Source organism: Dufourea novaeangliae, unplaced genomic scaffold (genome assembly GCF_001272555.1).
Source record: "Dufourea novaeangliae isolate 0120121106 unplaced genomic scaffold, ASM127255v1 scaffold126, whole genome shotgun sequence".
NCBI classification, from domain to species: Eukaryota; Metazoa; Arthropoda; class Insecta; order Hymenoptera; family Halictidae; genus Dufourea; species Dufourea novaeangliae.
This window is the reverse complement of record NW_015374003.1, coordinates 40,451-63,315: the sequence shown is the minus strand read 5'-3', so window position 1 is coordinate 63,315 and position 22,865 is coordinate 40,451. Positions and strand designations below refer to the sequence as shown.

Sequence of the window (22,865 nt, the reverse complement as noted above, 5' to 3'; positions counted from 1 at the left end):
TAGGAGAACTTCTAATGGTGTCCCTCAGGGCTCCGTTATTGGACCAATTGCCTGGAATTGGGTTTACGACGATCTGTTGAACCTGATCACGAATAAAAACATCACTCCTGTCGCGTATGCCGACGATTTGCTCATTTTGGTCGAGGCATATAAATGGCCCGATATCGTTAATGCCTTATCGACTGCATTTAATACCACTTACGATTGGATGGCCAACAAAGGTCTTAAAATCGCCACCCATAAGACGTTTACCATGATCCTCGCAGGGCGCAACTATAAAAACAGAGAAATCATTAATTTAAATAATTTCACATTTCCATTGGTGGATAGATTTAAATATTTGGGCATTACCTGGGACAATAATAATACCTATAAGCATCACGTGGACATTGTTACCACCAAGGCCAACGCCTTTGTGAACTCTCTTCAGAGAATCCTTCCCAATACGCACGGAATTAGCAACAATAAAAGGGAAGTATACTATTACGTATGGCGCTCTATAATTTCTTATGCAGCCCCCCTCTGGTACACCAAAATTAATAGAATCGACAATTCAAAGGCCCTTAGAAGATCGCAAAGAGCTATGCTCTTAAGGGTCACCACTGCGTACAGGACTACCTCACGAGACAGTCTGTGCATTATATCAGGTTTTCCACTCATAGAACTGTACTTGGAGGGTCTCTTTTGGTACCGTCAGGAACTGAAAAGCGAATTACAGAGTGGTCTCATATCTGATTCGCTGGACATTACTTCAAGACGCGTCAGAAAAAAAGCCCTAAAGGAGTCTATGCACTCGAGGGTTCTTGACAACTGGATCAAATACATCCCCATTAACCCAAAAACATCATGGACCTCATCCACCATTACTGATGTTAGGCGATGGATCGGCAGAAGCAAGTCGATGTCTCTAAACCACTACGCTGTACAATTCCTAACCAACTGCGGATGCTTTAATGCTTATTTATACAAGATCGGGCGTAGAAGTAATGCCACCTGTTTTTTCTGTGATTCTGACGATGATGCGGCCCATACGCTGATTATATGTCCCCATTGGGAAAATGAGAGATCCATTCTCCAAGGGAAAGTTGGCCTTTTTGACTGGAACAACTTCATTAATATAATGATCTCTAGCCAATCTAATTGGCAGTCCTTTATGGACTTCTTTACCGTTGTTCAAAAAAAAAAATTACATTATGAAAGTAATATTCAAAGAAAGGCAAAGAAAAGAAGAGGGTAAATGATAACCCTGTTAACACACAACTGATATACACAGTGACAGCTTTCACTAATTAATTATTTACATTTACTGTATACATACTATTATCATTCATTTAGTAATTATTACTATTATTATTATTTATTAATATTATTATAACTATCTACATTAACATACTCATAGGCTAATTACATTATAGTTTACCCATAAACTTCCTTTATTCTGTTAGAATAACGATGATTTATTTCTTTCGTACCACTAGGTTTTCTTAGTTCGCATTTAAGAACTCGGAATTACTCAAGATTCAGATTTTTCATTTATTATTTATTTAGAGAGAATTCACTCTTCATCATTGAGTTGTTTTTTTTTATACACACACATATAACGGAAGGAACATTACGTTCATCGTCAGGAAGACACCATACCCGTCGAAGGGCCTCCCCCCCCTGTTGAAATGTCGTAAGATGGAGCCGGGGTGGGGCTGGGCGTCTATCAGGTGGGAAGAGGGGTTTTAGTGGGTACACCGATTATCGGGAGTCCCACGTATCCTGGGTGGCACATACCCAGGAATGCGTAATGCATTTCCCCTCCTCCCAAAAAAAAAAAAAGAAAAAGGTACTGCCCAACGTGTGTCGACCGATTTACGCGTTGGCCTGAGGCCTTTCCGATCAGGGACCAAGAGACCTCGACCGTAGCACGGGCGATCTACGACGAGTGGATTTCTCCCCGCCGCGTTAACACTCATCCGTCCCTCATTTTCCTAATTTAATATGCCCCTCGATGTCAAATTGACCCAGTGGTAAAAATTAATATAATGAAGTTCTAAATAGTTAAATGTACAAATTCTTTTTTATTTTAAAGAATAACGTTATTTCTTAGGAAAAAACTGTGTCAAATTGACACAAGGTACGGATTAGGGTTAAGGGAAGTGATATTTGTAGTACAACTGTACATGGATAAGTATTATCCCTTTCGCACCGACGCACTTATCATAAAATATACGCGACCGTCCACTTTTTGAGGGCATATACAGGGTGGCCCACATGACTCTTAACAGCTCAATATCTCGAAAACTATGCCATCGATTTTAAAGTTCCTGGTATTAAATTGCATGAATCTGAAGGGCCTTTCTAACTACATAAACGTGAAGTGACCCCCTTCCCCTTTAAGGGGCGGGGGGCGGGGGTACCTTTATAATTTTAAATGGAAACCCCTATAAAACGTTACATATTTAGATTCTAATGGAAAAAACAAGTAAATTTTGTCTGAAACATTTTTTTGTCAGATATTTACATTTAAGTAAATTCTTCGCGTAGTTCGAGCTTCGTGATTTTCCCCTACTACTCGAACGCGTTCGAACAGCTCGGTTACCCATCACTAGTGACGGTGAAGACAGATGATATAAACAAAGCAGTCGTAACAAAATCCGCCAGAGATGGGAGGCCCAGTAGTGACCTCGAAGCTAGATAACATCTCCCCTCGTGGACTTATGTAAACATAACGAACTCGCATCGGGATAAAAATGAATTCCGAAAGAAATCAACTTTTTCAGGAAGATTTTCCTAATATTGTGTAGAAATTTCCTATGTTTCTCGGACATAAAGACTAAATCCTACATGGATCTGTATTTCTGCCAGTCAGCCAGTACCTTGAGACCGTTTTCTCTTTTTACATGGTAGTTTTACCTCTTCAATACACATATCTACTGCTATACCTAACAATTGCAACCTTTTTTCGCATATAAATGATATTTTATTGCGTGGAAGCTGTACGTACTACTGTAGGATATTCGGTTTCAAAGAACAGCACTTTCATGGATAATTCTAAACTAAACAGAAATAGTTCAGTGAAAATTAATACTAGATACATATACATTTTGCTGTCGCTCGTTTTCGTCGCACTCCGCACGCTTCACCCTCTGTGACTCTTTCTCAGCTATCTCACTCACGCACATCACCCGAAGGTCCCATCGGGAACCTTCGCCCGTGCATTCGGCACGGCTCCAACCATCCCGCTACAGCTCCCCTAATGTGAGACGACCTCGTGAGGCCAGGCCTAGAGGTAAACCTCACCGTGTATGGTCTGCTTAAGAAACACCGACACGGGGGTGGTGAACGCCTTTGATGAAAGACTGCATTATCCCTCGTACACGGTCGACTAGGTGTGCGATCGTATGCCCCTAATTTGAACTTGGAACGCATATTGTTTACGATACAAAGTCCTAACTGCAGACCCGAGCAGAATTCGAGAACAGGAGACGCCAATGTTGTGCGCTGAACACAGAATTGATGAAACAGATTTAAAAAGCTCACTGTACCTTAACGCACGATGATAACTGGATCATTTTGACCCAAGTTCTAAAAAAATTCGTCTAATTCCACAGCTTCCAATAACTAATTTAAATTTGTAGTTTCGTATATTAATTCGAACAAAAAGAGAACCAATTCATAAAGAAATCTGTTCCAAAAATGCATTGAGAAAGAAGGATGCATAAGAGTCCAAGCGGACCTACATTTTGCAATTTGCATTACCATCAAAACCTGACGACCACGCGCTGTAAGCTTTTTGGGTAGGTATCGCCGTGTTTCAGTAAAGCGGTTATACATAGATTATTTCTAAATGTAATAACAAAAAATTTTAACCTGATGAAGTCATATCATTATTTTTCCGAAGCAATGTATACATAATGGTACTAGCAAACTATATTCAAAGAATAGTGCCAAATATAATAAATAAACCATACGGCGTACTGGTATGCTTACAGTCGTCAGTGGGTGAAAAAAAAGAAGTAAAGTACAAAAGAAACGATAAGATCGAATTTGCAAAGCTTATTCAGCTAATTTATTGGGTTGAACCATAACTTCCACTAATGAAGAAGAAATGTTTTTTCTACGATCTACTAACTACTTCTAGATCAACTAATAAAGAATTATAATTAGTATGTTGAATAAATACTTGCTTATTAGATATATTATTCAGAGGTCTCTGATTTTTTAAAGAACCACACTCTGTCGAGGATCTGGAGTAAGTGTCGTGCGGTCAATCACAGTCCTCTTACTAAAACGCATCGCTGCCTTCCCCACTCCGTAGCCAGATCCTCCAGGAACAATGTCCTTATTCTTAAGGCAACGCAACGTCGGGTTGCTTGTCATCTCTAATTTCCACTCGCCTGTTTCATATAAACGACCCTCTACGTCGCCGATAGCCGAAGGACCCAGCGTGGTCTTCCGCCACTATGCGACGTCAGGTCTGTTTAGTCTCAAGCACCCTCTTCCAAGACCGCACGCATTCTAGAAACATTAGTCCCTAGTCCATAAATTCTCCAACGGTCAATGAGCGATAGGCCATCCGCCTTCGACTCCACTTAAAACTTGTTGACGCTAACATGTTCATGAATACTGAAGGAGCATATGTAACAGATTTGTGTTAATTGCAAATTGTCTTAGAAAGGAATCAATTAAGGGAAAGGGTTTTGACATAGTTATCCGCATAACATTTGTAAGGGAGATAGTGAAGTCCAAGAGATAGCGTAAATCAGGATTAATCTTGTGGAAAAATTTATGACTGAAAGCTTTCAAGAAGTTTATAATGTGTCTTTCGAAACGATGTTTTACTGTCGATAGAAATGTTTCGTGTGGTTATGTGGTGTGACTGCAACGTGCCAAGAGTACGTTTCTATGTATGGGCAAAGTGAGCCTCGAGTCGACGATAAAGATCCTGGAAAGAAAAGGTGTCTGAGAAAAGTTAAGACTAAATAAAACAGAAACCTGAAAGAGGTATAGGTTTTTAGTTTGAAGTTAATCTGACAATTTTATAAATGCAACCAACACTCAGATCATTTGTTTAACTTGATATGCAATTATGTTACTTGTACAGGGTGTCAAAAATTACATGTCGCGGCTATCATAACCGGATTCTACACCTTCGATTTGGCGGAGATACAGTTAAGAATGTTGCCGCAAAATTCACCTTGACGTTGGAATTGACGGTCAAATTTTTTTATCGTCGCATTATATTCTATTCATTGCGAAGATGAAAAGTCTGAAAGAAACCATGGGTCAGAATATAAGCATTTTTATATTGCCTTTATATAAGGCTTATTTCAAAAGTATTCCTCAAGTTCGTAATAAAATAATATGGCCCTTAAAAACGCTTTTAATCAACTATAAACGATACATGATACTGGGGACCGCAAAATTCGGACACTAAGGCAACCACATTTTCCTTGGCCATGCATTGCTACATTGGGTTTATTTATTATTTACTTAAATCTAAATTTAATATCGTGGGAAATATAATTTATTTATATTCATTCGACGGATAATTGTAATACCTTCTTAAATTACACAATTTTATTTAGAATACAATTGATTTTTTCTATTAAATTTTAGATATATTTTCTTATTATCTTTAAGTGTCCCATTCACTAGGACCTCTACGTAACCACTAAGAGATTTGTCTCGTAAATAGGCCGATGCTTATTTCACCACCGGGGTACTACTCGGAATATTAGTTGGCCTCGTAACTTTAAGTTAAATTCGGTACATTTAAATAGAGATTTCCAGTATATATATATTGTTTATTAAAATAAAATAATAGTATAGTCAAAATATTCAAAACACACAACACGCTAGTCAACTCTCCAAGTGCAATCTCACCACACGACTTTTCTCCAACAGACTGACCTGAAACCACGCACTCTGCCCTCTCTCAAGCATCCACACCTACAACACACACACACACAAGCCTTGCATCCCTCGCTCTCGAACTACGCAACCATTCCTAGAAATTCCAATCACCCAATACCCAGTCTAAACAGTCACACGAAACTCTTCCGCACACAGCTAAACAAATCTTATTCTAAACATTCGCTTAGTTCCAAACATTCATCGTTCATACATAAAGTCCACAGACACGCACAAAATCCTCTCCTACACTTATAATAAGGATATGTATATTAAAAATAATAGAGAGGACGTTACAATTGGTCTGTACCTTGACTCTAATATGAAATTGAAATCGTTTTGTCTTACTCGGTTTTCATCCACCGAGAAATGCAGGGGCCAGTTCTATGGAGAGACACGGAAATGCCTAACAGTAGACTAAACATACTGTACGATTTGATAATTGCGTGAAGGGGACTCGTACCCGATATTACTCGCATTCTGTCTGTTAAACTGTTCCTAATGTCATTGCCCCGATCTAAACTCGCGTAGATTTTGCTCAAGACTAACCCACGGAGCCTGGTTCGGTAGCCCTTTTTATATCGAATAATTAGGATGGAAAAGTGGTGGGGCGGATTCTCCAGTTCCATGTACGGGCATGAAAAATTCTCTGCAGGAGTGTTTCGTCGTAGAACAAACGTCGGATTACCGCCTGCGCGTCTTGGAACAAAGATGCGTTCGATCACCGCTTACGCGTCGAGATTAAAGTCGTGTGCGAGCGATTCGTTGAAAACCGAAACGTGGCCCGCATCAATAAGAAAGGTCGGAGAATCGTCGCACGAGTTGACGTGAGGATATAATAAGAGGCACATCGCGTCGCGAGGCACATCGGTCAAAAACGGATGCCTTTCCGTCACATCGACCACAGTCCAATCGTTATACAGTAGCATTCAATTAGAGGCTATTTGTAAGTTACACGGTCACAATCTGATGTACAAAGTATTGAGTTAATAATGGAATAAATTATAAATTTGAAACATTTGCCTAAAATTTATCTGGCGGGCAAAAGTTGTCACCGTTCAACCAATCAAGACAGGACGGGACGCGACAGGATAGAGATCCTTCTGGCGCCAGATAGACTAAACAAGTGTAACTCCAGCTTCGAAAGGATTATACATAGTTTCGGGAGGAATTTGAGTGTAACGTATCAAACGCCGAGCGTCAACGACCTGGGTCGACACTGGGCATGTAAAGAAGTGAAAGAATATTATGCAATGCCTCGTCGAGAAAAGCACAGTATCTTGTGGCTCACTGTCATATGCGAGATCGTTAGGCCGCAAGAATTTCTCCACGAGGCATCAGAGCGTCGTCCGCATACATTGTTACACTATAAACGCCGAGTGTCCACCGCAGGTCGTTGACGGTTCGAATGACGGCGTTGCCGAAAGTCATTCGAAACCTTTGAATAAAAAGTAAAGTTAAAGATAAAAAAATCACTATTGCTTCACCAATATCATGATATCTGAGTCGTAAATAACTGCGAGATACAATATATTAGAAATAAAAGCATTTTGAAAATGAATGAAACTTCAACATTATTTTCCAAGAGAACCGTTGAATTCCGACAGATGGTTCCTTTCAGACTTTTTTTTTATCCTCGCGAGAGATGAGTATCGAAAAATTGGACCTTCAAATCCAAGGTCAAGATAAATTTTGTAGCAACGTTCTCACCTGCATTTCCACCAAATCGAAGGTGTAGAATCCGGCTATGATAGCCGCGACGTGTAATTTCTTGACGCCCTGTACATTGGTTTCTGTATTCTTTACTTAATTATGTGTAGCTAAAAAATATTTAAACCTGCTTGTACTAAACAATTTTTTAAATTATATAAGGTCATAACGTACAGATAACATATAATAGTTCCTTTAAGTTTAAGTACTCACAATCAGTCGTGTAGTAGACTTTTTAGATTGAATATTGGAATTTTTAATGTGATCTAATATTTCATGAAAATGCTACGAGTAAATTGGTAAATGGAGTACTGTAATGTTAACGTTTATACAGTATAAATAATAAAAACTAAAGAAAATTGAATTCTTCTTGGACGAGACAGATCTATGTCTGAGCTCTGCACGAGCTAAGGGATGAATGCCAGACGCGTATGGTCAGAAATTCCAGTCTGTGATCAATTATTGACACAAAGTAGGGACAAGATAAACAAATTGAATTGTATCGGAATATTTACTTTTAAATACACGATGAGGAAATTTTTATAATTTTTTTTAGGTATTGTTCGTCGACATTTACTTACTTATTTAGTTAGTTTTCTTCCACGAAATATTTAGTAATGGTAGTTTAATTGTGCCGTAATTGACAGTACACTTAATGAAAATACAATTATTAACATCAACTATATTTACTAGTTTCATTTATTCTTTTCAAATCTACCCGTAATTCTTTAATTTTTCTTTCTTAAAGTCATATTATTTACGAATTGCAGTGGTTTGTTACTTTGAATCATTCGCATGGTGTATTCAATTGTTATTCGAAGAGCTTATTTCTGTGAAGACATGCCATTATAACGAAAAATACCTGTAAAATCTTGAAATATGGTTGCATAAATCCACAAATAGATTTTCTGTCGCTGCTGCAGTCATACATATTCCATCTGTCAACTAAAAGAACACATTCATAATGTATCTGCGACGAGTATCGCCATACAATTTTTCGAAATACGTAAAACGACTGACACTCCATCTCAATCCAAATCAACGGAGCACAATAAGAATGATATTGTATGTAGTAAACGTATTTCACATACTTACATTTTTTAGGGAGCTATAATGTTCCGAAAATGAGAAATACTGTTATATGATGTTATATAAACTGTGTTAGTAAATTATAAATTGTTACGGGCGTAGACTGATCGGAAGGTTTTTTAAAAAAAAGCAATCACACTTGCCTATCACAATCACTTTAACACTTTTATTAAAGTACAATAATACAACTATCATTAACTGTACACTTAATTGCTTTTAATTTACTAACAATAAGTGTCAACTGTCAACTGTGTCTACTGTGTGTTCCGCGGGCTGGATGTCGCTCCTTATATACTAACTTCGTAACGTAGTATACCTTATCTTTGTTTACATAATGTAAACATCGAACCCTGGTTACAGAACATTTCATTATTTTTATAAGCGAACGTTCGATATAATGTTAGAAATTCAAAGTATAACGTACGAACGGCCGAGGCAGGCCATGTGCATTTTGTCAACGCGCTTCCCCTTGCTCGAGGAAAAGTTGACCTGACGCTGAAGTGCTTTAGGCAATAAAAGAGGCCATAGTGACGTAGGCGGCCTTAGGGCTAGTTTAGTTTAGTTTAGAACGTGATCTCCCGAGAGAGGGGAATTTCGATATCCCCTTCCAAGGCCCAGCTGTGACTCGGCGTCGTTAGCTATCTCGTAATCCCGCAATTGGGACTACCGTGGGCGTTACCCGGGGATGATATTTCCCCCGACTTTCCAACCGTCCCAACTTGGCCTTGGGACTAACAAAAAGTCAAGAAGGACTCACTCTTTTGTTGCTCGCAGTCGAGATTAGACGTACCTATCGGTTGGAAAGTAAAACCTTGATTTAGACACGCCCGCGAATTTTATTTCAATATATTACCATAAAATACAAAGGCATTGGTTCATAAATTACAAATTATTCAGAGATCAAAGAGAAGTGATTTTACATGGAAAAATAAGTCGAAACTATAGAATATCATTTATAGAGTGAAGTATCTTTAAAAGAATGAAATTTAAATACAGTGAGCACGTTTGAATACATCAAATCTTATCTCTGACTATAACTCACTATTTCTATTTGTACACGTGAATTATAGGACAACATGATTTCACTTCTATCAGTCTATCTCCTATTACTATCATCTATTCGTTTGTATAATACCATTATAGAAAATAGATAATACCACTGACAATGTTTATGAGTATCAAAACAAGTAGAAATACGTAGTACTGATCAGCCATGGAGCTAGACAAGTGGTAACTAAATGGCATAATTTTTAAAAGAAAATATAATATAATAAGTTTTTATTGTCTAACTTTGACTGATTTTTCCATGTAGAATTTCTTTTTGGATTGTATTACCATTTTGGTAATACTCTAGGTATACGTAAAGAATTTAATATAATGAACAAAATTTCGTCAAATTCTCCACACGCATAAAATGATTTTTATTTTACTCTGCACCAGGAAATACAAAATAGTAATCTACACTTTGACAGAAGTTTTCGCGGTTTAATACGAGTCGCGAGCGACGGTAAATCAGAATCGCGTAGTAAATAACGAGAAGAAATTAAGAAACTACCATGAAGAATAATGCAGCAAGGGAGGAACAAGAACATGATGGAAATAGGGTCACGCGGACGTCACCGGGTGAGCACCGCGTTTTGTGGGACAGGTCAGGATGCGTCCATGGTTGGAATAACGGTCGCGATTTTATGTTTTCACTTCTCCTTGGCTACTATGGGAATGGTAATCTCCGAACGGGGGAATGGGTTCAATTAAATGTCGTTTCTCTTGGTCGCAGCGAAATGCTTCATTGAACTGAATAATTTTTCAAGGACTGCTTAACAGTATGAACCAATATCAATTAGAAAATCACAGAAAAACGGGAAATTTCCGATGGTTAAAGAATCGAATAAATGAAAGAAATGTTATTATGTAGGTATAAATACGTGTGTTGACTACTGTTGACTGATCAGTATCAGATATTTCTACTTGTGTTGATAATTATAAATATTGTCAGTGGTTTTATAACTTCTCTTGCACAATATTCTTACGTAAACAGATAGAAAATACAATATTGTGAAAATACAATATGATCAATGTATAAAAGTAGAAATAGTGAATTATAGTCGTACATAAAATTTAATGTATTCAAAAGTGTTTAAGGAATTTCAATTTTATATTTTTAACAAAACCACAGTTCATAAATGACATTCTACATTTTCTACGTATTGTTTCATATAAAATCTTTTCTTGTTTTTATGTCTGATGTATGTTTTATTTGGATGAAGACGGGACACGATAATAATTTAAATTATATGCAAGGATAGGTATACATATATACTCATATATGTAGTCCGTTTTTTTTTACAATTTCATTCTTTGGCACATAATTTACAATTCACATTAATCTACATATAATGTCCCCTGCATTATTACTAATGAATAGATTTCATTTATTTGTTACTTGACAAGTACCTATAGGGGACGCGAATTTTTCTAAAGAAACTTATTTCGATTTGTGATAATATTGATCGCAGAAATGTGTTATTAAATAATTATAACAAGAATATTACAACTGAAAAGAGTACCTAGAATACACGAACGTTGTATTCTCCTTTATAGACTAGAGATTTTTGCATTTTTGACAAATATGGTTGGCCAGAATATTATATTTAAAATAGTAACTTCAACAAACGTCCATGGAATTTTTACTCAATACTTAAACTAACAACAGCATTGATAGAAGAAATAAATTAACATTATACATACACCTACTCTTAGAAATTAGTCTGCAAGGGTGTTAATTTATGTTAACGTCAGTACCCCTACCATTAAAAGGTACAAGACTAGAAAAATGTTTCTCCTATCATAAAACTCTATATTTAGTAATAAACTGCTTGAAACATTATTACCAGCACAACGAGAGTCAGTTGCATAATAAAGGAATCCTCCAGCGTTTGAAGGGGTATGCATATCAAACGAAGGGAGTATAAAAGAGATAGTAACATTACTACTGATGTAGGATATTACAGAAACGAATGGAAAACGGTGGATATTAATTCGGCACGCGGAATCGCAGTCTATTGTCGTCTCGGTACAAGCCCGCCCCCACCCGGAAGAATGGGGTAACTCGCAATTTCTATTATTTGCGAATTAAAATGGTGCGTTCGAATCAGGAAGAAAATTTCCGGCATCTTGCCGCGGAAATTGCAGCCGGAACGCGAGGCGAATAAACCCCGGACTTTTCTCGTTCGTTCTCTTTCCATCCTTTATATTTTCTTGGCTTGATTGCTTTGCGTCGGGAGGGTGTCAAATCAGTCGAGTCACGGTTTCATTCTGCTGTAAAATTGATCGATGCTGATCAACCGAGACATCGTAACGCGGGCTAACCGCCAGACCAGTTTTATTTTCTTTGCAATCGTAATGTTTATTGCAGCATACATACACGGTAAGGCTTACGGTGTGTTGTATTGATGGGAATGGTGAACCCGTCAACGACGAAGGATCGCAGGACTCCAAACAATTTCTAACACTATTTTAATGCTTTCCATTATTCTAGTACGGTATCATTTAAAAAAGTTACTTCTGCATAGATCAATATTACATTCCTAACGATAATAAAGCGATATCTTTTTTTTACCATGCTTTCGCTGTTTGTAATATCAATATGTGAAAAACTGAGGGTCACTTGTATTTTCGGGTGTGATTGGACAAGGCTCGTTTCTGTCGCTGACAATGAACAAACATTGGATGCTGCAATTCTTGGCGGTTGCGAGAAGTTTTTGTTCATAATTTGTTACATGCCAGCTAGTTAGGACGTGAACTGCGGAAAACGCCTGAACATCGCGATTAGTCAGTAGCATTTAGTCACTAACAATAAGTGAAAAGAACCTTTGCTACTTCTATAGTTCGTGCCACGTCATTCCTTTTCCATTTCTTTCTATTCCTTTCTTTTAAACACAATGGTAATTTAGTAAACACAATAGCGACATACTGATTCCAATTTTAACATAGTATTAATAAAAAGAAAAAATTTTCGAACTACACTGGCCGTGCGAATGAGCTTGAGAAACCGAAATTGATCTCGTGCGTTATATCTGGCGGAGTCGAAAAAATGTAGGTTTTCTCTGCAACAAATGACCGTAGAACGATGATTTTTTTTAAATTTGGGGTAGCTCGACGAGGTATTAAGAAATAGCGTGGCCACTATTTAAAAAAGTTAATGTAAACCCAAAATTTTTATTTCTTAAATTTTTTGTATTTTAAATTGATTCGTTTTGTTTATTAAGCATAGATGGTGTTTAAATGCTAAATATACATGTGACTACACATGTGAGTCATACAAAACAACTTCTGTTTTTTCGATTTAAAAAATGTGCAACTTTCAGATTTATCTCAGTTTTATAGCGAATCCTTCTCATGAATATTATTTATATTATTCAAAATAGCATACACGAATAAGCGACGAATTAAGTAATTATGACAAAGTCAATAATAACTTGAGTAAATGTAAATGTAATTTTTGACAGGGGGTAGTAAAAAAGGTGGACTCTATCAAAATCCACATGTATCACTTAATATCATACATACACATGTAATGTAACAATCTATATTAGAACTTTCCTGCTGTGGCTCCAACGGTGAGTTCATTTGTATATTTGAAATAATTGTAGAAAGGAAAATCACACGCATAAGGTGAAATTACGTTTTAGGTTAGGTACAAAAAGACTGAACGACCGTAGTAGTGTTACTACAAGACAATCAAAACCCATCAATATGACTGTCTTCAAATTTCTCATTTCACAATTATTGAAATCATAAGAGATCTTTTGTCAGAATTTATATTGACTTTTAGTTTATTATACATGTGCAACCCAGATAATCATTTGCGTATCGATTAGCAGCAAATTGACAGCAGATAGTGACGAAATTTGTCCACAAATCCATAACCAGTTGTTTTTAGCTTGAGTTTTGCAGGCAAAGTCTGCTTGATAGACTCGTGAAGCAAATTGTTTATAGCAGATCCTGCATCAAATCTGTAGCCATTATGATTTAAAAGGCTTATAACCAGCATTGGATAAAATCTGGCTGTACCGTTTTGACGGACTGGGAATTGTTACATTGTATTATATCGTACACGTATCAATATACTATACAGTTCAATTCAGTTTACATTCAACGCTGGTAAGTCCTAGTGTTAAAGAAATATAAATGTGGTTCATAGCAGAACAATCAATCTCGAAATACTGTGTGATGAAGTCTGTTAGAATGTACGAACGAATGTTTCACAGGTGACAAACTTCTAACTTCGAACAGTTCGTAGTAACCACTGTGCCTTGGCGATCTGCAACAAAAAATTAATGGAGAATGTTGATAATAACGACCAATCCTGGGTTTTTGTGTTGCAGCGATTCTGCACTCGCTATGCAAGGAATTTCTGCCGATGAACGTGACAGCCATCTTGTACCTGATGAACTACGAACAATATGGTCGGAGTACCGCCAGTGCTCAATATTTCCTACAGCTGGCCGGTTATCTGGGAATTCCGGTGATTGCGTGGAACGCCGATAACTCGGGATTAGAACGGGTAAGTCAAAGCTGTACAATCGAACAACTCTGGTTTTTTTGCCCGTGTAAGTTTTTGTACGTAAACTGCAAAAAAAGCACAGGGGATTTTTTATCCTAATTCTGTTTACCGACAACAATTCAAATTAGCAATATTATCTTACGTTTCGGAAAGAAACGTAACTTACGAAGTTTTATGTGATACACGTGTTTATGCAATACAAAATATTCTCGTATAAAAAAAATGACAGTACACAGAATGATAATTCATTAGGTTACGGATTTTATACGTTGGTTACACATGTATATCTATAAATATAGAAAACATAATGAAATAGAAAAATCGGTACTCAAAGAGTGTTGCTACAACAAACGCGTTTTCTTTTCTCTCATTCTTTTGTTTCTTTTGATTTTGCCTCTTAAAGTTAGTACATTTCTTTGCCGAATAGTAGCGCCGTTGTTTTAGTTTTTATCGTCGATTACCGATCTTATATACATACATATATAATTCTTGTACGAGTGTGTTTGCGCACAAGCCTCTAACACACAGTTCTCACTGTTGAGGCTTTCGGGTGTAAGCCGTATCCTTGTAGAATTATTGTTTTCCCAACATTTCGCAAGCATTGCCGCTAGCTACATTTTTTTCTCTTGGAATCGAGCTTCTTTCTCTCATGTATTGGCAAACGAATGAATGCTTTACATCCGAAAATTCTCAAATGTTCTACATTCGGTTTTCTTCCGGGTCAAGCTTCAGTTGGCGTTTTACCCTATTACGACCTTAGTTGCAGATGTATTCTTTAGATAAATTGCTGTTTTTAAAGCTTCATCCCAGTATTTTTTATTTAATTTGACATTATGTCGCATACAGCGACTCTTCTCTATGATCGTGCTATTAGCTCGTTCGGCTACTCCATTGTACGGAATAGTCGTTTCATGCCTGATTCCATTGGCCTTCATAGCCTTCAAGTAATTATTCATTTCCCGATTCACGAATTCTTTTCCGTTGTCTGTTCTGAAGATTTTCATGATGTGGCCAGTTTGGTTTTCAACCAATGCTTTGAACTGTGTGAAAGTTTCGAGTACATGATCTTTGCTTTTTAGAAAGTATCCGAACTGTTTTAGTTGCGCTGAAATCGTCTATGAGTGAGCACAATTATCTTACGCCTGACCAACTTTGTTCGGACAAGGGTCCACAAAGATCGGCGTGTAGTAATTCTAAAAATATCGTACCCCTTTGAGAACCATACTTTTTAAATGACGATCTACTCTGTTTTCCTTTTATGCATCCTCTGCAGAGATTTCTGTCCGAGTTTGAGTATTGCTCATCCTACTGTTACTACACTTCAAATGACCAAATCTCTTGTGCCATAATTCTTGAGTGCCTTTTTTAATGGCTGCAAAAGATTTTAGTGATTTGAGATTTAATTTGTTCATACCATTAAGGCTGGCTGCAGTTGCTATCGGTGATATAGTTCCACCATATTTTTCTTTGTGGTGAATCTCGCAACTTTTCTCATTAAATGTAACTGTAAAATCCTTGTTTACAAGAGTGCTGACAGATAGTAGGTTAGTATTTAAATCAGGTACATAGGGTACATCTGTTATCAACTTTGGTTCCGTTTGATTTAATAAGTCAACAAAAACGTCACCTGTTCCAGCAGCTTAGAGTTTTTTAGTTCAGCTTTTCTAAAATTTATGAGCCAGTCTTCGTTTCTGGTCATGTGGTTTGATGCTCCCAAATCGACGTACCAGTCGCAAGTAGTAGCTTGAGTTGACAGTGCAATTAACAAAGTCCAACTTGTATTTTTATCATTTTGGGAAAAATTACCTCTCGATGAAACAGCCTGATTCTTTTTGCAGTCAGGTTTTTTGTGTCCCGCCTCACCACAACTAAAGCAACGTATTTTCTTCCTTTGAAAGGGTGTTTTGAAAATTTTCTTTCTAAGTAAAACTGTTGTTGTAAACGCTGCTTCCGAGGACTTTTCTTCTTCCTGTTTCGTGAGAGAACCTTTAATTTCTTCCTGCAACAGTTTATTCTTAATTAGATCGCTTGTGATTTCAAAGCCTGAGTTTTCAAGCGCCATGACCATTGGTTTATAGTCTGCGGGTAATCCTGCAAGCATAATTACACCAATTAGTTTATCGGCCATTAGATTTCCAATGTCGGCCAGCTTCTGTGCAAGCACCAGTGCTTCTGACACGTATTCATTCATGTTGCTGAAATTTGAATAGTCGATCTTTAGTAGCGATCTCATTAGTCCAAGCATTTCTGATAAGCCTTTATCCTCATATGCTTTTGATACATTAAGCCAGGCTTCTCGCACATTTGTAGCCTTCTGAAGATGCACGTGACAATGATTTTTGACGTTCAGACAGATCGTCGCCAGAGCCCTCTGATTCGTTTCGACATCAAGCACGTTAGTATTGGAAGAATCAACACAATTCCAAAGATTCATCCCGATTAGGGTCATTTTCATCGTAAATTCCCATGATGAGAAATTCGACGTTCCATCTAACTTTGGATTGATCAGGGGAATATTTCCCATGAATCTCATGGTCGTCGACATTATATTCAACGCAGTTGGCGTCAGAGATGGGCATTATCTTGATAAAAAATTATTTAAATAACTGTTCGAATAAAAGATACTTTATCATTATTCGTTATTCGATGCTCGAATAAAAAAAAATATCATTATTCGACGAGAATTATCCGACGAATAAAAGGTACTTTTTTTATTCGAAGCGTTTTATTTCCAGCGTCGAATGAAATTTTCATCTTTTATTTGTATCTTTTATTCGAAGCCTTCAAATAAACCATCGAATAACTTTGGCGAGTTAGCCCGGCTTAAAAAAACGTGCTGGCGAGCGTCGAGCGTCATCAGCATACAATGTAAGCAGACGTAGATGAGATAAGGAATGACGCACGACTGAAACTTTAAACTTTTACAATTTTCAATATATATTAATGAAAGTGTCATGAATGAATTGAAGAGATTCTCCCGTTGAAAATGCATCCAAATTCGAGTGTAATTTAACAATTTTCACTCATAGGTAATGTTGTGGATAAAAATGATATATTATTGAAGATATAATAATGATATATTATTGAAGATTGAAGTCTGAATGATGTCGTATTTGGATTCATTTCCACTGGCAGAATCTCCTCAGTGTATTCGTCACACTTTAATGAATGTATACTGACAAGTATAAACGATCAAATTTCTAAACAGCAGTGTACAAGTTTGTTATTCGCTAACAGTTTTTATAACAACGATCTGCATGTATACATACAAGATATACGACCCTGCATAGTCTGCTCCCTCGAAACCTTTTTCTTTTCAATCGATAAGAATCGCAGCCATAAATTCCGAATTTCCAACGAAATTCTCGCAGAAACTTTTCAAATTCTCCGACGTCTCTATTTATCCCAAAGAGAAGGATATTCAAATTCTTCCGTTTCCGTAGAATTTCATTTTCGATTTATCAATAAATTCCTCGAACCACTTTTTACCGTGTCGCTGCAGAATCGATGAGATGGAGGGATTGAAATCGTATCACACTGTAATCACAGTTTTGTTATACGTTCGTCTTTTTTCGTTGACAATGTCCTAGTGATGTTAAACTGAATGGCCGGTGTAATCGCAATATGTCTGTCAAAAACAGAGCTGGACAGAAACGAATGTTTTTTTTTTAGTTGAATGATATCTTGAATATCAAATACCAATACAAATGTACAGAGAAATGAACGCATAAGCATGCAGGTTGTAGTTTATGATGATGAAATACTCAAATACGCTTCTTTTTTAGTACGTGTTTAATATTTCTGTAAAATATTATTAAATCAATGGGAAGAAAACAACCATTCACCATTCATGTTTATGGTGTTATGAATCCATGTAGTTTTCACAAATGCATGTAGTCTTCAATCTTTATCATCCTATAAAAGCAGTTTACATAATTCTACGTACTTCGCAATTATAGCAAAAATGGCAATAACCTTAAAATGTTCAAACAGTCATTTATTTCCCAAGAACCTAACAATAGATGTTATGTCATAGTTGTTTCTATAATTTTGTTATTTTAAACGTAAAAACATTTCTTATTTGATGACTAATCAGATAATACTTTCACTGACATTGCCCAATAAGAATATATTATTCTAGGGATTTGATCGGGTTGTCGGTTGAAACAATTATCCCACATGTTTATAGGTGTAAGTAATTTTATTAATAGAATAAAATGCGTACTTTATAATATCGGATGGATTCTCGCTACCTCACAATACTCGCTATCTCACAATACTCGCTATCTCTCACTGCTCGCTGTTTTACCCCATGTCTCTCTCGTTGCTTCGCGGTTTGTATATCAGTTTTCGGCTACGTATTCGCTTACGTGCCTACCTCGCGGTTATCGCCCTTTACCTCTCTTTCTCTCTCACATTTGCACTCATCGGTCGCTCACCTATCGCACGCACCCATGTGTTGTTTATGCTTCGTGCCGTTGACACCAGCCAACGACCCGCGTGCGCGTCTTATCGGCTGGCGAGGACACGTTTTTGTCCTAATCCTCGCACAGTGGCTATCCGTCTCCCACATTATTGGCATTACTGCTTTAAATTTTCCTTGTCAATGAAAAATTAATATATCACTATAGAAATAGGTTAGTGAAATAGCGTCAGTAAGGAGAATGACTGTGAAGAGTACATGGGAGGAGTATAAAGCTAAGGCAGTGATGTAAAATTTAGGTAATGTAAACCAAGTCAATTTCTTAGCCGTGAGGTTGAAAATAAAGATTATTATTATTATTATTATTAATCTATTATCTGTCCGGTTGTATCACCATTTACGGCACACCCTGTATATACGTTAAATAGGTTATAATGAAAATGTAACAATATATAGAAAAATGGAAACGAATCGTTCGGTTACTTCCGTTGCACTATATACAGGACTCTTTTTTACCATATTACCTCCTCAATCTTCTCCTTTCAAGAAATGATAACAATAATAATGTTCCTATTGCACCACGTAAGAAAATATACATAACAAAAAAACAAGAACAGAAGTGATAAAGACAACGCAGAAAAACGTAAGCAATATATCTACCAAACTAAAATTTAACAAATGCAGTAAAACCGGGGCTTAGCCTAGCTGTACTTAAAACTTAACCTATATTACCACTCCATTACGTATACTGACGTGTAAACTTGGCTTCCGTTAGGGGAAACAGTAGCGTAGTTGAAGGGACACACACCACTTGGTAAATTTATCTCAGGTACTGAAATAAATGTTAAATCGCATGTTAATTTGGCATAAATTTCAATAATTCCCAATATCAAGTGGTAGGAGCATGGTAAGAGGCCCTTCTCCTACGCCACTTTTTCCCCTAGCGGAAGCCGAGCTTGTTTGTGAGGGTATACTCCTGCTCACACGTTTCGAACACCCTTAGCTTTTTGGACAACACAAACTTTCTCGAACATATACAATTGTGCTATTATAAAAGATTAATATTAGATATGAATAAAATATTTATTTACTTAAGAAAGAAATTGTATCTTTTGAAATCATAACATACTCCAAACTTCTAAGCAGATCTGTTGTATACTCAATTGATCTATTTTCTTCTTGTCCATTAACACGTTCGCTACCAGCATATTGTTCCGAAAGTGTTTGTAATAGACTACGCTGGATTTCCATCATTCTAGTCACTGGAATATTCTTACCTACTTGATCAGGTGCTAAAAAGACATAAAACAGAAAGTAGAATATAGGTGAATAATGCGAAACATGTCCTGCATTTACCGAATAAAGTATGCAGACGTCGAAATTGGAGCGTCACAAATACACTAACACTTCTAAGTATTAAGACACTGATCGAATATACAGTAAATGCTACAAGGCATTAGAAAATCGCTAAAAATCTGGAAGAAATATTGTCTAGAGCAGGCCTGTCCAATATGTGGCCCGCGAGTCATTTCGCCAGACGACGCGGTCCCCACCATCACTCACAGTCCATTTCCCACTACTCGCTTGCGCTGCGATGCGATCGTAGGGCAAGAGGTACGTGCGGATAGGAATCTCTGGAGCGTCGGAAGTGGGGACAGTCAGAGCATGTACAGACGCTTTCTTGTCCCTATATCGTCGGGCTTCTTGTGGATATGGAGGGGGGTCAGTCCCCTCGGCTGAAAGAGCAAGCCGGTAGGGGCGATTATCGATTTTGACCCGCGGGCCACAAGTTGGACAGGCCTGGTCTAGAGGATGTGAAAGCTCGATGCACAACGCTTATCCGAGTATGAAGTGGCCTAAAGTATACCATTTTTACGAAATATCACATGTTCTGCATCAGACCAAGTGTCCTAATACTTATGAGAAGTAGTGTATGTGATGCTGATAGCGAACGTGCCAGATTCAGTTATGTGACATGTTACATTATTAACAGCCTCTTTGATACACACTCCACCTATAACTAATGTTACGTAAACTCGTTTAAGACCCGTCTGTTCCCGTCTGCTTTCAGAGAGCGTCCCAGAGCAACTTGCAGCTACAGCTGGCGCCGTCGTTGGAGCACCAAACGGCAGCGATGCTGAGTATCCTCGAGAGGTACAAGTGGCACCAGTTTAGCGTGGTCACCTCGCAGATCGCCGGACACGACGATTTCGTGCAGGCGGTCCGTGAGCGTATCTCGGACATGCAGGACACCTTCAAGTTCACGATACTGAGCGCAATCTTGGTCACGGAGCCGCACGATCTGCTCGAGCTGGTGAACAGCGAGTCTCGGGTGATGTTGCTGTACTCGACCAGGGAAGAGGCAACGCGTATTTTGAAGGCCGCCCACGATTACAAAATCACCGGAGAGAATTACGTGTGGGTGGTTACGCAAAGCGTCATCGAGAACTTGCAGACGCCCAGCCAGTTTCCGGTCGGGATGCTTGGTAAGTGAAAAAAACGCCTTAATACCTAGCCGTATCGGCGACGCTTTCTCTCAAAACCCGTGTCTCTCGCATATTTTTGAAATGCATCGATATTAATTGTGTACTCACAAGACAATGTTCGAAGGATTACTGAAAATCGAAATATTAGATCCTCGTCGATGCCGGTAATAGACAATGTTACTGAGGGATTTTTAAAAAGTCGCCTGGCGGAATTTCCATCGTTGGTGTTTCCGAAACCAGGTTTTGGTATGTCGACCAGTCACCCCATTTGAGTTCTAAAATTTTCTTGAATGGTGTGTTTTCTGTTGTTTGCTACAATTTTATCCGTGTTATCTCTAATTTGCCGTTTCTGAACCTTCAAGCAATAAGACAGACATCTTATCCATGCGTGTAGTGTGGATAATCCATAACTGTACTGTTCCATGTTTGGTACTCGTTTCGTAACTTCATCTAAGTTGTTCATTATTTTGGGTGTGGCTCCACATATGCCACAAGTTTGCGGAGATGACTCAGTAACAGCTGCAAAAATTTCGTCATCTATCATGGCCAACTGAAAACTGTGCTTAATAGATATCCTCCGTTCGCCACTAGAAATTGTTGTTTCTACAATTTCTTTTATCAGATTCTCAACATATTTTATTTCTTTTTTAATGTCCCCGGTGAACTCTTTTTCAAACAGTATTTTAATTGGACGGCAGAAGCTTGTTGATGAAGGTCGTAGATTGTTCCAAAAAATTTGAATCGGTCTGCGGTTTGCTGCTGTCTCCACCGAATGTTTGCTTTTATGTTGATTGACTTGCACTTCCGTCACAACCCGATTTATAAATTAGAGTTAGATCCTGTGGTATATCTATTTCTTTTGATACCTCTTCTTGACTCATTACAAGTCTTGTAGCCGTATGATCTACAAGTGCTTGCTATTTTACTCCAACTGCTACCTCTGAAAAAGTAACACTTTCCTTGTTAGGATAGCAAGCTCGTTTTGCTTTTTTTTATTATATTATACGATGGATAAATATCACAGTTGCGTGCTTTGCCTCCAGATTTCATCAGATTATATGTGTGTTTTGTAAAATGTCCATCAACATATAAAGCCAAACCTTCTTCCGCCGTATATTTAATTGGAGCTGATGATGTTGATGCCAAGGTTTTTTTCATTCTAGTTGATTTCTTTGTAGCATTTGTTGTAACAGTTTCGACCATTAGAGCAGCATTTCTTTTGCCGGAATTTTTTAAACTAGTACTAGCCGCAAATGACAGTTCCTCTGAACTCTAATTTTCTACCAAAGTTTGTCGTCTTTTTGTCTCACCAATAACGTCATCGAACTTTTTTGATGTTTAACCTACTCTTCCGGTACGTGTAAAAACTACTTTGTTGTCCAGTTATTCCTTCATTTATCAGCAAAATTACTATTAAAGTTTCTCACGAGTTTCTTTACATGTTGGTAGTTTGGGTCTTCCTCATATTCATTTACATGTAATTTGTTTAAAATGTAAGACAAAACTGGAATTCTTGTCATTCATGTACTGCTTACGCCAAATTTCAAAAAGTTCTCTTCTTGATACGAACATGGCGACTAAAAAAGTGCAATATATTAATTGTTTGCAGACATTTGCAATTAATTCTACGTTGAAAAAATTGACAAATTGAGATAGACTACAAAAATAGTAGAATTTAAAATTATAGTAA

At 37.5% G+C, this 22,865-nt stretch overlaps 1 protein-coding gene across 1 annotated transcript in view; it reads left to right on the top strand.

Moving 5' to 3' along the window:
• Positions 1–22,865, top strand: part of LOC107188145 (glutamate receptor ionotropic, NMDA 2B-like) — a gene marked incomplete at its 3' end in the record, with an annotated part of 72,474 nt that overhangs the window by 23,521 nt on the left and 26,088 nt on the right. Inside the window, exons 2-3 of the mRNA XM_015576395.1 lie at positions 14,088–14,266; positions 20,761–21,175. Of these exons, the coding sequence (XP_015431881.1) occupies positions 14,088–14,266; positions 20,761–21,175 (594 nt within the window). The remainder of the gene's footprint in view (positions 1–14,087; positions 14,267–20,760; positions 21,176–22,865) is intronic.